This window comes from Gadus morhua, chromosome 16 (assembly GCF_902167405.1).
Source record: "Gadus morhua chromosome 16, gadMor3.0, whole genome shotgun sequence".
Lineage (NCBI taxonomy): Eukaryota > Metazoa > Chordata > Actinopteri > Gadiformes > Gadidae > Gadus > Gadus morhua.
The window spans coordinates 26,995,731-27,013,336 of NC_044063.1; the positions used below are offsets into that span (position 1 = coordinate 26,995,731).

A 17,606-nucleotide genomic window follows, 5' to 3' on the forward strand; every position below is an offset into this window, starting at 1 on the left:
CTGTTTGGGATGTTACATGAATAAGAAGGTTTCTTCAGTCGGTGTTCATACTCCGGAACACCTATTTAACTTGTGTCTTGTTTTGTCAAATGTTTTTTGATAAAACTGAACCCAAATAGAACGGCCTGATTAATGTCTCTACAATGCGTTTGTATGAGGATAGTGTGTGAGTCAATGCACAATGCATGCTCTCACTTTGGAGTTGGCTCCTCGCTGACCTCCCCGCCGAGCGGAGGGGACCTGAGGTGAGGTGGGAGCCGTTGCGACACACGTCCAGTGTAACAGGAGCCCTCTGTCTGAAACCCTGGCTTTACTGCTGAGCACGAGGCTGGACATGGGGAGGCCTTGGACCACGATGGGGACCCCGTTAGGACAAGCCTTTTCTGTTTAGCTCAGGCGTGTCAATAGTCTCTCTGAAAAATGCACCTACTATTTACTGTTTAAAATATTTGTCAATATAAAGCATAATTTAGCCTGGATCCCTGCTGGTTATTTGGCCTTGCTTGATAGCCCTGCGATGTTTCATGCCCATCCAAACAACAAACACCAACCACTGTATATCCAAGCCACTTCTGTGTAAAATGTTTGATTGGGACTTTGATTGTTCACTGGGACTATTGAAGTTGCTATGAAACTATGGCTGGACGAAATGTACAAAATCTATATTACAATATACTTTTTTTATATCAGCCGATACGATGATTATTACGATATCGGTGGATCAATGACTTGACAGGGTATGTTTTGGTTCTTACTGTAACCCGAATACAATGCAATTACATTAATTGTCAATAATCATTCTTTCAAACTTTTCTACCAGAGAAAAATACAAACCAGTTTTATCGAAAAAAAATAATGGTTCATGCCTTGCTTCATTACTTGCGCCCCCCTGACAAACTTTAGTCGTCCCCCCCCCCTCCCTCTCTGAGACTTTAAAAATAAGCATGACGTCATCGGCAAACAAACATTAAACAAACACCAGAGCCGTGTTTCTGGGCAGGGACATATATGAGGGGTGATTACACCCTATGACTCCCGAAACGTGAACTTCACATCTCTGTTGGTATCCATCTCTTTCAAAACAAGGCTGATCTTATGTACACAGAGTTGAACAGTGCTGCAGGACACAGAAAATGAACAGTGCTCAGAGCTGCCTAGGAATACAAAAAGAGGGAGGAGTGAGGCCAATTAGCGATGTAAACCATTGGCCAGGAGCTCATCTTCATCCACAGACACACAGACATACACATACATCCTTCCGTTATACTGTAAGTGTCCGAGAAGCTTAACACTCTCTCGGACACGGGCATCAACATCAACCGCTGCGCAGTCGGTAAAATGCTGTAGCGAATAGCAATTCGCACACGAAGGGGATCATGTGGGGGTGCATTCTTTCAGACATCCATGATTTGGAAACGTTAGTATTTACGGTAGTTTACCTGTGATATCACTAAAAGTTGGTATCCAGACTTTAACAGTAACGATACAACTGCTCACACACCATCATGTTATCCCGGAAATTAAATAACCATCGATGACCATGAATAAAGACTGAAATCCACAGTTAACTTTTTCAGTCATTTTGTATTCATCGTTAGACATATCGTGATGTATCGTTATACGAATGTCTAACAATATACAGTATATATTATTGCAGAATCGCTGTGTCGCGATATCATCTGTATTGCGTATCGTATCGTAAAGTACCCTGTGATTCCCACCCCTGTTCTTCAGTCAAAGTTGCGTTGCAGTCAGGGGCACTCGTTTAGCTGAACGGCAATAGGAGTACTGGGATTTCCATCCATGTACGGCACTCTGCGTATTGTGTTCTGCTCGACCGCACTGCTCTGACTCAGAGCGCTGGGCAGTCAGTTATTGATGCTGCATAATGTATCTTAAATATCGGAAATGTATTTAAAAAAACATCAACGTGGCAGATTTGAATGTGTTTAGTATTAATGTAAATATAAAATAATGGCTTTGCATAATACTATTGAATTACATAATTTTTCCAGTTATATGGCTTATTCGTTTTGTATCTTTTAAGTTGGAGATTTTCATTGCTTCAGACCACAAAAACATAACGATATTTGAATTGGGATTAACACCATTATCCCTGTAGTTGCTGGCATATCATTATGTACCTTCGAGAAACACAGGCCCCCTGTGCATGCCCTTGTTTTGGTAGCATAGGCGCTCCCAGACAGATTCTTGCTTAGCATGCAGCAAGCGTTGATAGTACCCTGGGATTGCCAATGGGTGGCGGTAATTTGGCAAATCCTCCCGATATCTTTTAAAGCACCTTTTGGACTGTGCCACGGCAATTCTATTTTTCTTATCGTCTCTCTGGCCGTAGGTGATGGAGACAGAGAGAATGATCTACCTAGTCACAGAGTACGCCAGTGGAGGGGAGATCTTCGGTAAGGCAACACTTTATCCCTTTGTGTATTTTTTTTCTTCATAATTGTCCACATCAGGGCTCCCCCCAAATCATGTCATAGTTTCACTCCGTTACCATGCCCCACCCTCCCCAGCGCCATGATCTAATATTTCCAAATAGCTCTGTCAGGATGCAGAAAAGTAAAAAGTACACCTTTGGTGTAACTTGGAAAAGTATTCAATGTCCATGTCACTAATGTGTCTCAAGCATGGCACACCAGTGTGGTTGAATCTGGCAAGGTTTTTTTTTTTTTTTTTTTCGCTGTAGACCACCTGGTGGCCCACGGACGCATGGCGGAGAAGGACGCCAGGAAGAAGTTCAAGCAGATCGTTGCGGCGGTGCACTTCTGCCACTGCCGCAATATCGTCCACCGAGACCTGAAGGCCGAGAACCTCCTGCTGGACCACAACCTTGACATCAAGATAGCAGGTGTGTGTGTGTGTGTGTGTGTGCGTGTGCGTGTGCGTGAACCCAATCCCAGATCCCTCCCTGGAACATTCTAGGGTCCTTGAAGCCAGCTTAGGACAGGACAGTTGTGCGTGTCGAATGCGGCATATCTATGTTTCTTAAGATGCATGCTTAACTTGGCGTTGGCGGTGCAGCGTGAGGACGTTCAGCAGTGTTGCCAGATTGGGTGGTTTTTTTCAGCCGGATTTGGCTACTTTTGGAGGACGTTCAGGCAGTGTTACCAGATTAGCCGGTTTTTCCTTCTCTATTGGGCTACTTTTAATCAGGCACTAACTCTTGACTTTATTTGTTTCCAACCATTTTAACATTTTTAAATGATGTGCAAGTTTACATTGTTTACTCAATTTAGATTCTCCCATTTAAAAATCGCTTTATCATGCTCTGGATCAAACCCGCTGCACAATGACTAACAGCCTGATTGTTGGTGACGATGCATAGATGTATGCCTACAATGGGCATAAATAGACTTAACCTGATCAAATAAATAAATAAAATTAAATACAATTTGAAGCGTTGCCAGCCCTACCTTTCAACACTCTTTTGTTTGTTATGGAAACGTTCACCCTGGTTTTGCAACTTGAAGTCCCCTTTAAAAGGGGAAGCCGCCGAAAAATACATTCAAGATACAAATCTAAATTTATTTGAACATTTGTGTTCTACTGTGCCTAATAGATGCTTCTCTCTCTCTCCCTCTCAGACTTTGGATTCAGTAACCTGTTCTCTCGCGGCCAGCTGCTGAAGACCTGGTGTGGCAGCCCCCCCTATGCTGCTCCAGAACTCTTCGAGGGCAAGGAGTACGACGGGCCCAAAGTGGACATCTGGGTGTGTTGACGTTCTGCAGATAAATGCTAATGGACGGCATTTAGACAGCGCTTTTCTAACCAGTGGCCACTCAAAGCGCTTTACCGTATTGCTCAACATTCACCAATTCATGCAAGCATTCACACACTGACGGCGGTGTCCCACTATGCAAGGCGACCGCCAGCTCGTCGGGAGGGTCTTGCTCAGGGACACCTCGACACTCCGCTAGGAGGAGCCGGGGATCGAACTAGCAACTCTCCTGTTGCCAGCCAACCCGCTCTACCTCCTGAGCCACATGCAGCCCCAAAAGATGGCAACTTTGCCTGTGTGTTCCCCGTCTCTACTGTTTTGTGTGATTTGACCGGCAGTTGGTCAGCTTATAGGTCGGAATGAAGCGGCCACCGATTATTGACAAGTTGGGTACTTTATTCTACCGGAATCGTCGCTTCTTTACTAGACACACACGCTACCGCTCGCTCTCCTCGCTCGTCCACTCACTCGCCTCCAACTGCAATCTTTCGTTATTTATTTATTAATTTAGCTATACTTTAATAGTATTCTTTCTGTTCAAATCTGTTCAGTGTTCCAAATTATTTGTTATTAAATGTTACATTAAGTTAATTGTTATACAAGTGTTGTTTAAATAAAATGCTTTTTTCAATTTAAAAAGATCGTGGGATGTATTGAACCGTGGGTCAAAAATCGTGATACAAACCGAATCGTGAGTTGGTGTATCGTTACAGCCCTACATTTAACAAGTGTGTGCTAAGCCTCGGTAGGACAATTGGAATGGAAGTATGGGAGTTGGCTGGGGTTGGCTTTGGGATGCTTGGCTTGACGTTTCCTTGTGTGTCTGTGTCCCAGAGCCTGGGAGTGGTGCTGTACGTTCTGGTCTGCGGCGCGCTGCCCTTCGACGGCAGCACCCTGCAGAACCTGAGGGCCCGCGTGCTCAGCGGCAAGTTCCGCATCCCCTTCTTCATGTCCACAGGTGGGTAACATCCCCTTCTTCATGTCCACAGGTGGGTACCATCCCCTTCTTCATGTCCACAGGTGGGTACCATCCCCTTCTCCATGTCCACAGGTGGGCTTCAGTCAGGCTCCTCTTCAGGACCAGAGTATTAAAAAGGGGGTTCATACAATTGGAAAAAAAGCAATTGAAGACATTCTAACACGATTACACAATTTTAAATGTTAGTGGAAGTTCGTGTTTAGACGCTTGGCTAATTTTAACTTGGGTTCCGTAGCAATGACCTCTATGGTTATCGAGCTATTGTCTAAAGGTGTTTGCTCACGGTCGGTGAAGGTTGTTGTTCAACGTGTCTAATCTTTGTTGGCTTAGGCCAACATTCTGAAGTTGGGTGTTGGTATTTGCCTGGGAATAGTGCAAGCACCTTTAGTCACAGTTTATTCAAGTTCAATTTGGGATTCAGCACAGAATGCATCATGCTACTGCTTTTATTAGACGCTAATAAGATGCCAGCCAAAAGGTATATTCACTGTTACAAAGTACCAATACCAACTATTACAGAACGGCCTATATCTGTGTCTTAAGATAAATCTAACTTGGCCATGCGTTTCGCAACATCATCAAAATAAAATGTTGAACTTGAAAATTGTGCCTGTCAAGTCTCCAACATGCGTGCATGTGTTGTTTGTGCCAGACTGTGAGTACCTGATCAGACACATGCTGGTGCTGGAGCCCAGCCGGCGCCTGTCCATGGAGCAGATCAACAAGAACAAGTGGATGAGGCAGGGAGACCCCGACCCCGAGTTTGACAGGGTGGGTGTGTGTGTGTGTGTGTGTGTGTGTCTTCCGTACCCTCCCCCACACAACCAGACAGGGGCATTCTGGACTCTTCACCTTGTCCCGTCTAAATCATTCCCTGTGCCCCCACCCCCGTCCCGCCCCAGCTCATAGCGGAGTGCGAGCAGGTGAAGACGGAGAGGGAGACGGAGCTGATCAACGAGCAGGTGCTGATCGAGATGTCTGAGATGGGGCTGGACCGAGAGCGCACCCTGCAGGTGGGTGGGGAAAACATACACGCGTCTCAAAGGACGCTGGCAAGAACGTCCTGTCCGCTTTGGTTTCCTTATTCGACTTACATTTAAGACACACGGCATGTTGCATGCCGTGTGTTTTAAATGCAGTTACTTTGCGTGGCAAATCGATTTTTGCACAGAAACAGACATTAAAAGTCAGAACAAACCGTCCCATTATGCTTCACGGACGGCACTGAGGTTGTGCTTCTGTGTTTGTGATCACAGTTTGCAGACGGATGAGCCTCCAGTTGTTATTACCCTGTTGAACCAGAGGAAAAGCAAAGCTGGTTTTTGAACATGGCAAGCCCCTGTGGCCTTTCCTTAGCAATGACCCATCGAGGGCAAAATCTCTTTATTTGTGGACTCCCAAAGAGAAATATCCACCAGAAGTGTGTCAATAAACGCTGAGTGTCTGAGGAGTGGCCTGCCACCGAACCTTCTTCCGTGGTCTTTCTCCACTATGGAGGTTGCTGCTATTGCGGCATACCAAGCTGTTGTTGGAGATTCATCATGTTTACAACTTCTCAACCAATCGCGAGTGAGCACGCTGACCAATCACGGCAGAGTGGGCTACTCGGGAGGGGGTCCTCCTGAGAAGCAACGTTTTTAAAGACACTTAAATTGCTTTTGCAGAAATGGACAGTGTGTGTATAATAAGGGGTATCTCTAACATATATGCATGTCACACTATTCTAGTAGTACCCCCAAATGAAATTATTAACCCTAAAAAAGCATGATATGGTCTCTTTAACGCGTGCCCTGTCCTCTCTCTCTAGTCCCTGCAAACGGATGCGTACGATCACTACAGCGCCATCTACAGCCTGCTGGCCGACCGACTCAAGAAGAACAAGACCCTCCGGGTGACCCCGACCACGCCCCGTCCCATCGGCTACCCCCTCGGCGGCGTGCAGGTAGGCGCCTCGCTGCCATGGAGGTCTGGAGACGTGTTTGTGTTGTTTTGTATCAAGCAAAGTACTGTAGGCTTGCATAGGGGTATGCATACAGTTGATGAGAAAACGATGGGGGACTTGGGTTTAGATATCTCACCACCACAATAGTGACATTGGAATGGTATTTTATAAACATTGTGATTAAGAATACAGCCAACTAAATGCGTCCTATTAAGGTTGTCTCTGTGTGGATTTGCGTTTGTAAAACTACAGTATAAAGGATCCTGGGTGTGGGGGGTGTATTCCAGTGAGCCACCAGCCATCGCTTTGAGGAGACTGTTTGCCACTTCATCTTTGCCATCCTAAGTGTGTGTGTGTGTGTGTGTGTGTGTGTGTGTGTGTGTGTCCTGCTTGCCCTGCAGACGGATCAGCAGGGTAATCCAGTCAGCATGACGGTGCCCCATGTGCAGCTTATCAACCCGGAGAACCAGATCGTGGAGGTGAGTCCGTCCGCGGTGCTGTAGGGGACACCTTCGAGCCGGTCGTCATTCGGACGCCCGCTAGCAGGCAGCCCTCACAGAGCGCCAGCAGCCTTCGCTGCTGTTGCCGTCAGTCAGTTGCCATGGCGACTGCAATCCCAGAGACCATATTGTAGATGAGCGTTACACACAAGCTCCCAGTAGCGCGCCATCTGGTCTGGCAGTGTTAGTTTACTACTGTTGTGTAGTGTGTGTGTGTGTGTGTGTGTGTGTGTGTGTGTGTGTGTACAATCTTGCACGCACGCACACACACTCTCACACACAACACTTCAGAGCTGACTCACATGTGTTATGAAGTGACGACATGCATGAGCTCTCTCTGCATTGCGGACGGAGTCGTACTAGCACACCGGGACACTGACTCCAACACATAGCAGCGTCAGCAGAATTGACATTTGGGCAACAACCCGACTCCCACTCGGATGTGTCCGCACTCTCGTACCCATCGCCCCCGTCAGAAGCTCCAGTGTTTGAATTGTGTATGTTTCAGACGGACGGCAGCATGGCGCTGGACAGCGACGAGGGAGAGGAGCCGTCCCCTGAGGCCATGGCGCGCTATCTGTCCATGAGACGGCACACAGTGGGCGTGCCAGACCCCAGGTAACACACACACTTATGCGCGCGCACACGCACGTTCAGGGCGGGCACATAATGGTGGCCACTCGGAGCGCTTTACAATATTGCCTCACATTCACCAATTCCTGCGCACATTCACACACTGACGGCGGATTCAACCATGAAGCCAGCTCGTCGGGAGCAGTCCGGTTGAGGCTCAGGGACACCTCGACACAGCGAGGGAACGGACTAGCAACCTTCCGGTTATCAGCCCTCCCGCTAGGGCTGGGCGATTAATTGATTTTTTATCGTAATTCGAATGAATGGTTTAGGATATTTTTTTTTAAAAGAAAATCGATTATGAGATAAAAAGAAGAATTGCATTTTTTTTCCTTCATTTTTTTAAGGTTAAATATCAACATGGCAGCATGCACTGAAAATAGTGAGTGTGTAGAATTTGCTCAAAGTCTATGGCAACCAAAAGCAGCAGCACATCAAATTTATTACAACATCTTAAACTGAGGCAGGCAGCAGAGTAGGACATGTGTGTTATTTATTTAACTTTTGTTAATCATTGTTGTTTTTTTTGTTAATCACGATCTTTTTACATTTTTTCACTTATAGAAAAAAAAATAGATTAATATCGATAATCGGGTTTGGTTTGAAGAAATCAGAGATTTTATTTTTAGGCCATATCGCCCAGCCCCACCTCCCGCTCTACCTCCTGAGGCAAATGTTGCCCCTCATGGTTCCATGGCTGCTGCTGCTGCTTCCTCCCCCCCAGTGTTAACCTCCTCTATGGCCTCCTGTCTCAGGGCGGAAATGCAGGATGAGCTCCAGAAGCTGCCGCCAGGCTTCCCCCGAGGGGTGGTTCCCCAGCCGCCCTTCCCCTCACTGACCCCCAATACGGGCCACATGCACGCCCTCATGCCCACACAGAGCCTGCAGCCCACGCAGCAGCTGGAGTACAAGGTAAACGCTGTGTGTGTGTGTGTGTGTGTGTGTGTGTGTGTGTGTGTGTGTGTGTGTGTGTGTGTGTGTGTGTGTGTGTGTGTGTGTGTGTGTGTGTGTGTGTTTAATAGTTTGTGTGTGTGGATGTGGAATCGTGTGTGTGTGTGGATGTGTAAATGTGTTTAACCGTTTGTGTGTGTGCGAACTTCAGAGAGATACAATATTTGGTATGTTTTAAAGACTACACTTTTTTTAGACATTATGACCATCTAGGTTTCAACATCGATCACAAAAATAGTTCTCAGAGGTCATAAACGTAGACATGCGGGCCGAGACCCTGGTCACCTGGAGGTGTTCAGACCTTTCCTCTGAGTGTATGACGTCCTCACCTCCGCTCCCACCTCCGTCCTGAACCCCCAGGAGCAGTCACTGCTGCAGCCCCCCACGCTGCAGCTGCTCAACGGCATGGGGCCGCTGGGCCGGAGGGCCTCCGACGGAGGGGCCAACATCCAGCTCCACGCACAGCTCCTCAAGAGGCCCCGGGGCCCCTCGCCGCTCGTCACCAGCCCGGTGAGTGCTCTCCACTAACCCTAAAATGTTACACTTATTTTACTAAATATGAACGCGTCGTCTGGACATGCATACACTCAGGAATACAAACATGCATTGCAACTGAACTCCAAGGCTTTAACGAGTGAGGACGATGTGACGCTCGTCGTCAGGAGTTCTCTCCTGCCCCTGAATCAGTGGGGTTGAATCTAAACCTCTCCCTCCCTTCTCCACCCCTTGCTCGTGGACTCAGCACCCCATCCCCGCCGTAGCCCCTGTGGATGAGGAGGGTTCGGACGGAGAGCCAGACCAGGACGCAGTGCAAAGGTAACCGGCGGCAACCGGCCAGTGGGGCATGGCTTCTGTGTTGCGTGAAGGGGTGTGGCTTCTGTGTTTTGGGTGAAGGGGCGTGACATCTGTGTTTGGTTGGTGACGGGGCGTGGCTTCTGCTTCTGGGTGGTGAAGGGGCATTCTTTTGAGTGTGGTCAAAGCTGGACACTTAGGAACGCCCAGAACTTCCGATATCACAGATTACAAAGAAGTTTAGATTGAGAATGAGTTGGGTTGGTTTGATCTAAAACGGAAGCAGACACATTTGAGTTATGAAGTAATTAATTTCTATCATGTTTGACAGTGCACTAATTATTTCAACTTGTACACAGCAGCAGATCAGAAGAGATGTGTAGTCTATAGTTACTCTTCAATCCGTACCTGTTAAACTGTGAACACATTTCATCTGTCAGTTTGTTTTGGATATCATGGTTCTCAGGCACACGCTGTTAAACAACACAACATACCGGGGAGCCGTCGGGACTCCAGGGACCAGGCCAACATTTCTCATTGTGTAGTGTTTGTCCAGGCTTAGGCTCAGGGCGCTACAGCAGCCAACAGGGTTGGAGCGGCAGGTTGAGGTCAGGGCATTCCCAGGTGGTCCTCTTGAGACAGCACCTCACTTCAGCTCGCCGGGGGCCCACGTTGCTGGGTGTAGGCGGCTATAAGCCGCAGCGCTGCTACCTTTTTTTGCTGGGGGAGGCCAGCATTTTTTTCTTGGGCGCTCACCCTCCCCCCTCTCCCTTTCTTCTACCTCTACTGGCTTCTTTCACCTTATCTTTTTTTCTTCTTTTATTTTCTTCTTTTACAATCCCAATCTGAATCCGCAGATAATTCTAGTCGTCCTTTCTCTCCGATTCTGGCTGAAGACCTTTTTGATCCTCTATCAAACCAAACGGTGCCGAGTTGCGGCCTGTGCGCGTTCACTTCCTTTCTCGCGTGGCTTTGCTAACCCTTAAGCTTGCACAAACAATCCATTCAACAACAACTCGATTTAAATACTCACACACTCTACATCTGGTTTCTAGGTGGGCGTTTTGGGTGGGGGTGGGGGGGGGGGGGCGGGGCTGGGGGTCTTCACCCATAACAAACCTCTCCATTTGTGTGATTCTCATATTACCTGATTGGCAAAACACTGTATTAACTATAATGACACCATTGGCAAAATTGGAATAGGGGGGGGGGGGGCATTTCCTGTTTTCCCCGACTCTTGTCAGCCAATGAGGACAGAGAGCTGACCAGCGCTGCTTCCTGTCTCCAAACCCCGCCCTCCTCCTCCCTCCCTGCGGCCCAGGTACCTGGCGAACCGCTCCAAGCGGCACACGACGCACGCGCTCATGAGCACGGCGCACGGGGAGCCCTCGGCCGAGCCCCAGCGGCCCATGGGCCCCCGCCAGAGGGTGGTCTGGGCCTCCGACATACACACCCGGTGAGGGGACTATGGCCAGCTGTACTCGCACACCGGCTCCTCTGGGGGCAGGGACACCCCACACACTCCACAGGTTCACTAGACGCCCGCTTTAGGATGTTCACACATAACCACGCAAACACACACAACACTCACCCACGGACACGACTTTATACAGAACACACAGCCGACGTCTGGTCATCTGCCGGGGGGGCACGCACACATAAACTACACGGGGGATTGTGTTCGAGTTTGTGTAACGAAAGGAGGTGTGGGACATCGCTCCCTTCCCTCATCAGGCTTTAGCTTCAGGGACACCCCCCTACCCATCGGATCAGCTCTCTTTTTGAAGCACAATGCTAGGTCCCGGCTATTCCTGCAGCGTCCTAAATCCCTCCGTCTGTGCAGCCGTAGCCACGCTGAGCTCTGCCCTGACCGGTTTTCCTGTGTCCAAGCCGTGTCAACGAGACCTTTTCCAATGTATTGTTGTGTTCCACAATGATGGGCACTCGCTACTCATTACCCTTTTGTTGATGGTAAGTATTTTCCACACAGGGCTTTGCCAACAGACGCAGTAGGTGCTTTTGTTGGTTCTTAGTGTTTAAACAAAGCTTTTGTTGGGGCGTGGTTGAGTTGTGACGACATGGTTTCATCCCAGGGCTTCGAGTTCCTGCTATACATCACCGGCCCTTTGTCTGGTCGACATTCCAGCCTAGCTGAAGGACAGTTAGGAAAATCACCTTCATTTTGTAGATGCAAAATACACCGGAGAGAAAGTGGCTGCCACCGACGGCGGTGGGTTTAGTTCGGAAAGTCCCCACATGAGTCAAAGTCAATATTGTGGGTTTGCATATCTGTGATATTTAAAGCATTGTGTGTCATCTCTCCGATCCAATTGGGTTCATTTGTTATTATGCTGACATTATGCACGACAGCGACGATGGTTAAAAAGGGAAAGCGAGGGGATTTGAGTCTCTTGGCTACATAATCGCATGCAGTGAATCTGATGTTTCTATTCCAGCACAGGATTCATTAAGAGTCATTGTCACACACTTGATTTATCGACCAGGATGCTCACTGAACTGCAAAGTACTGTTGTGTTGTTTCTCTTTGGAGCCGTGGAGCGGTATGATATTCAATAGAGCAGGCAGTTATGATCTTATGATCTGCAATGGGTCCGTAGATATGGAATTGTGTCAAGAGTAAAGAGATAAGACAATATTCTTAAAATATTTTAGACACAAATAGTCGGATTGTCTTGCGTTTCCCTGGTGAGTGTGAGAAACACGGCCCAGGAAATATAGCTGTTTCTGGGCTCTCATGACATCCAACGGGAAGCGGATGAGAAAGGCCCGTGTTGTTTAAGTCTGGGATACGGACTCATTGATATTCACCTGGTGGACCGGTTGGGTAGGGCTGCTCTAAAGTAATGTTTTTCTTCTGTGTTTTGTCTGTCCTCTGTGTTCGTGTATGGCTGAACACATCTGTCAACGTGGACACCTACCTGTGTGTGTGTGTGTGTGTGTGTGTGTGTGTGTGTGTGTGTGGTCCGCCGTGTGGTGGGTGTTTGGTGTGTGTGGATGCATATGTCTGTACCCCTGCCCCTCTCCCCCCTAGGTCCAGCTACAAGGACTGCAACACGCTGCACCTCCCCATGGAACGCTTCTCCCCCGTCAGGCGCTTCTCGGACGGCGCCGCCACCATCCAGGCCTTCAAGGCCCACCTGGAGAACAGCAGCCTCATCCGCCAACTCAAGCAGGTCGGTTCTGACACTAGGCCCGTTCCAGAGACATAGACTTGGGATCCCTGAGGACCTCCAGGGGCCAGAGCTGGTGGCTGCGCCAATGTCCACAGTTGTGCCGTACCGTGTAAAGAACGATGCCAAATGACACCAAGAAAGTGTAAACTAAGTCAAACGTGTCGGATGTGAAAGAAGATGTGACTTTTTTTTTTTTGCCACAAAATGTAGAGGCATGTGATATTGTGGAAAACGGATGGCTGGTGCTTTGGTTTGACAGAGAGGAGCCAGACTGATGAGTGGTTTAACTGAACTGTTGACTGACCATTTACGTTAACACAGGCTGATCGGCCTGGATGAAGGAGCTGGGAAAGTCGGTCACTCAAGATTTGTGTATTCATAATTGGATTGCAAATAATTCTTGAGGTGTAGCCCAAAGTTGCCCTACTACTAGTCTGTGGACTAGGCTATATATTTGCTTTAACGAAGAGACAGAGGCCAATTTAAACGTGGGTCCTAGTCTTAGATTTCAGCGGCTCAACACCTAAAGATCAGCAATGTTTCTTGTATTTGCATGATGAGATGTGGTCTGCGATTGACGGAGATCAGACCTGATTGAATGTCATCATGGCTTTGTTCGCGTTGGTTCTGCTCTAAGCTCTGGGTTGGCGTGGCGGCTGCGTGTTTGTTCAGACAGCAGTGAGACTAGTGAGCAGGGTCAGCAGAGGCCACGTCTGAGCTCCTGTATCAACGACCAATCAGTCAATCTGCCGTCTTATTCTGCTTGGGTTTTCTTTGCCAATCCGAGGTCATGATCTCAATTTTCAGAGAAAGCTTTAGTGATGGAGCCAGCCAACTGTGTTGGAAAGAGCAAGGAATGGCAGCGAAACTGCATTTTTGCCAGTGAACGTCTCTATATGTGGTCACATCATGAACTGTGGTCAACTACATTTTAAAATGTATCGTGACCTCATCTTTGCCAGACCTGTAGCCTCCCTGTAAACGAGACATATATGTTTCCTCTAGGTCTGTAGGTCTTTTCCACTGCTGGGCCTTACCAGACTGGAAGGATATGTACAGTTTTCCAATGTCCACTGAACAGTTTACTGCCGATGTGCCAGTGGTGATTCCAGCTTCTGGGCTTTCCATAGTACAAGGTGCACCACCCTTGCAACATTGGTGGAGCAATGGTTGATTGGTTGAAGTTGATATTAGGGCCCGACCGATTCATCGCCTGCCGATTTAATCGGCCGATTATAGCCTTTTTGAAAATAATCAACATCTGCCAAAAAGACGCCGATTACAACCGTTTTTTTTATTTTATTTTATTTTTATTTATTTTTTTTATAAATGTTATTGCGCTTAGTATCCTGCAGATTGCGCTCCTACTCGCCTGGCTAACTAACAACTTTAGCTGGAGTAAAAAAGAGGAGATTGAATTTTACCGTACAACATGAAAGCACGCTCGCTCAGGCATCTGCGCGCTCACCTCACCAATGTACACAAGACGCGTTGTTTGAGCATGTTGTGCCTGTTTTGAGCATGTTGTGCCTGTTTTGTGCCAAGGCCATGTTAATTTGTTATACTGTAGACTCTAACGGTGAGACCATACTGCTCAGCACGCACGTGTTAGTCACTGCTCACGAGCGCAGCACATTGGGAGTTAGTTATTTATTTTACATTTTACATTACACTCATTTTCGACTGTAAATGTATTCTAAAACACTCAAAGGTTCTGCATTCAATTCACATATTCGTCAAAAGTGTTTAAAGTATATTTAAGGTATCAAAAACTATGTTTTATGTTTTTTTTTGTTTTGTTTTTAATCGGCCGATTAAATCGTAATCGTAATTTTTCTCTGAAAATAATCGTTATCGGCACTCAAAAATCAATATCGGTCAGGCCCTAGTTGATATTTTCTTGTGCCCCAAACAGCAAAACAAACTGCATTGCTTCAGTTTGTACATGTAGCATGTTTTGGCCTTCTTTCCCCAAGAAAAGTACAGACATTTGTCTACATGCTGAAAAACCAAGTTATTTTGGTCTGGCAGCCTGTAAATAGGATTTTACCTCGACTTCCATTGTTAAATTAATTTGACTAGTCATATAAATATCTCGTTGCTTTGGGCGGTTGAAACCATCCATTCTGTAACCCCTCAACACATGAATTCTTCGCAACTCTTTGAGCAGACACGGTGGCTCTGTAACCGGTTTGAATTGGACAGAAATTAGGCTGGTGGTTAAATGTCGACCCCCAACGCTCCCGACATGGGGAATCCAACAGAATTGACTAATTGTGTTGGAAGCGTCTGAGAGGCACGGCGTGATTAAAGACCTGTTTCAGCACACGCCTGCATTCTGAATGCCCTCACCCCTACGCCGGGGGGCTTCGAGCCTCCACACTGTTCTGATTCCTCATTTGAAAAGCCAGTCTTCTGGTGGTGGCTGTCGGTTCGTGAGAGAACAAAAAGAGAACAAAAGCGATGGAGCCGTTTATTAACAGTGAATATCAATGGGTCAATTAGAAGCAACAGTCAAGGCCCTATGTTGCGCCAGACCACTCCTATTGGCACTAGGGCTGGGATAAACGATTATTTTTTAAACGATTAATCTAGCGATTATTTTTTCGATGCATCGATTCATCTAACGATTCATTTTTTCAGTCCGATTCGATTTCGATTCGATTATCTCCTCATTAATTGACTAATAGCAATTTATACATGTTGATTTACATATCTGAATGAAAAAAATATGAATTCCTTAACATTTCATTACATGTTTATTGCCTTTAAATTCCAAAATAAAAGTGCAAAGTAATGCATTCTTAGAATTCTACGGTGCTCGGTCATCTGCAGCTGCTATCGAGTGGCGCCTCTTCAGGTGCTGGTGAATTGCCGTGGTGCTAGAATGGAAAGTCATCTCCATTTTGCAAAGACGACATATCACGGAATCGTTTCCTTTCACATTAAAGAATTCCCATACTTAGAGGAACGAGTGCGTGGCGCCTTGCACTTATGAAAGTCTGAGGAGCCGCTCGCGTTGCAACTACGCTCCGGCGCCACCCATCTTTTTTATTTTTTTTTAATCAACGCACATTTTTCGCGTCGACGTCAACGATTACGTCGACGCGTCGTCCCAGCCCTAATTGGCACGGGTGTGCTGTCACACAGTGTCCTCTCTATCGGTCAGATGACTGCGTGCCAGCTGTGTAAAGGCACCATGCTTTCACTAGTGAAATACCCTGCTTAGAGCTTAGTGTGCCTAGACTTCCAATCCAGGTTTCAATCGGAGCAAGACACGCAGCAAACGACAGGAGCGTTAAGCTGAGGATAATTGCTTTGGGTCATCCCTGGTCAATGACGTAGAGCGAGGTACTCCAGGGTCTGCTATTACGTGGTCAGAGCAGTGTGTTGGTCGCGTCAGTCCGACCGCCAGGGCGATGTCATGAGGTGACGCATTTTCCCGTAGAGCGTCACGCACGGTCTGAGTGTCACCTGACCTTGACACATCTATAATGCAGGGAACATTCACTAGTCTGTGCCAATCACGTTGGAATCAAAGTGAAAGGTTTATTGAGGTTTAGCGTCTGGAAAAGAGCATGCATGTGTTTTCAGTTCCAATATGTTGAAACGCATGAAAGACCTCTATTTTCTGTACTGCTGTCATCTGGTTCTCACTGCAGGCCTCACTGATGAGAACTGAAATAAAGAAAACTGAACTGAAACAGAGGGGGTTGGAATGCTGATTAAGAATGTGTATCCATTGCAAGTTGTCTTGACTAAAATTGTTGTCACATAAAGGCAAACGATGACCAGGTGCACATCTCGACAGTCCGCAACCAGGATCCAATTAGGAATTGAAGTCCGTCTGTGATGAGGCTCACAGACGACCTGGGCCCAGGAATCCATCACAAAGGATGACCACGGACACATGTGGAATAACCTAAACAAAAAGCCGAGAGCTGAGATCTAAACGTGTGACACTTCTTTTCCATCTTTAACTACGGAGCTCGGAAACGGCATAGGAATCAATGAACCTGTGTCCAACGTTTCTATTGAGTGGCCGGTGGCATAGGGCAGGAAACACTATGATCCTAAGCACGCTGCAACGTGTGGATCAAGACCCACTAAAATACAGTAGGTCTCACTTCTTGTGTATTTTAGATGAATATTTATCAAGTTCCCCAATGACAACACTGCCAAGTTGACTGAGAAACATGTGTGACCTGGGAACCGTCTCAGGGGTCTGGGGGGCCTGCGTGCCTCATGTAAGAGAGTTAGATCTCTCTTCTGCTAGGCTGCTGTGTGCAGATTGCACACAGAAGCGAGGAAACCTGCCACTACTAAACTTATCGGAAGTTGGCAAGGGCCAGCTTGTGGACAAAGGCAACTCATGGACATCGAGGATTCAGCATACCGAAGGCCCAGGGCTTGTACCTTCCACCTGCACTACTGGGCAGGACGGCGTTCCTGGCCCCCATTCCAGGGAGACTTCTGGCTTCTGGTGAAACGCACAGCCTACTGTGATCTGCAAGTATTTTGTGTGTCAGGCTTGGTGGTAAGATTCTCTCAATTAGTGGTTATCTCTGAACCGTAGTTCACTATTCCTGACTGTTTCTAGGCCCCATAGAGATGAGCGCTTTTCCACAGCTCTGAGTAGTGGAACCAGTGCCCACGCTTTTGTGCTTTTTTTCTCTATCAACTAAACAGCTGTGTCGCCCTGCCTGTGCTCAGCTCGCAAATCGAGCTGCATGAGGCCGGTCGAGCGGTCCAAGAAACCATTGATCGTTGCGGAACGCATGTGCCGCACTACTTTGTTCAGTGGAAAAGCTGCATTTTGTAGCTAGCATTGTTACACAACTATGATGTCAACCCCTGGTTCAACTTCAGTGCCATT

At 47.3% G+C, this 17,606-nt stretch overlaps 1 protein-coding gene across 2 annotated transcripts in view; it reads left to right on the forward strand.

The window, feature by feature from the left end:
* Positions 1-17,606, forward strand: part of sik3 (SIK family kinase 3) — a 42,625-nt gene that overhangs the window by 15,708 nt on the left and 9,311 nt on the right. Inside the window, exons 3-16 of one of the 2 annotated variants that reach the window (XM_030380564.1) lie at positions 2,357-2,420; positions 2,708-2,869; positions 3,606-3,730; positions 4,574-4,697; positions 5,371-5,489; positions 5,621-5,731; positions 6,526-6,660; positions 7,062-7,139; positions 7,669-7,778; positions 8,549-8,705; positions 9,105-9,254; positions 9,487-9,560; positions 10,858-10,992; positions 12,589-12,730. In XM_030380564.1, coding sequence (XP_030236424.1) covers positions 2,357-2,420; positions 2,708-2,869; positions 3,606-3,730; positions 4,574-4,697; positions 5,371-5,489; positions 5,621-5,731; positions 6,526-6,660; positions 7,062-7,139; positions 7,669-7,778; positions 8,549-8,705; positions 9,105-9,254; positions 9,487-9,560; positions 10,858-10,992; positions 12,589-12,730 — 1,686 coding nt within the window. The remainder of the gene's footprint in view (positions 1-2,356; positions 2,421-2,707; positions 2,870-3,605; positions 3,731-4,573; positions 4,698-5,370; positions 5,490-5,620; positions 5,732-6,525; positions 6,661-7,061; positions 7,140-7,668; positions 7,779-8,548; positions 8,706-9,104; positions 9,255-9,486; positions 9,561-10,857; positions 10,993-12,588; positions 12,731-17,606) is intronic. The other variant, XM_030380565.1, reaches the window with a different exon arrangement.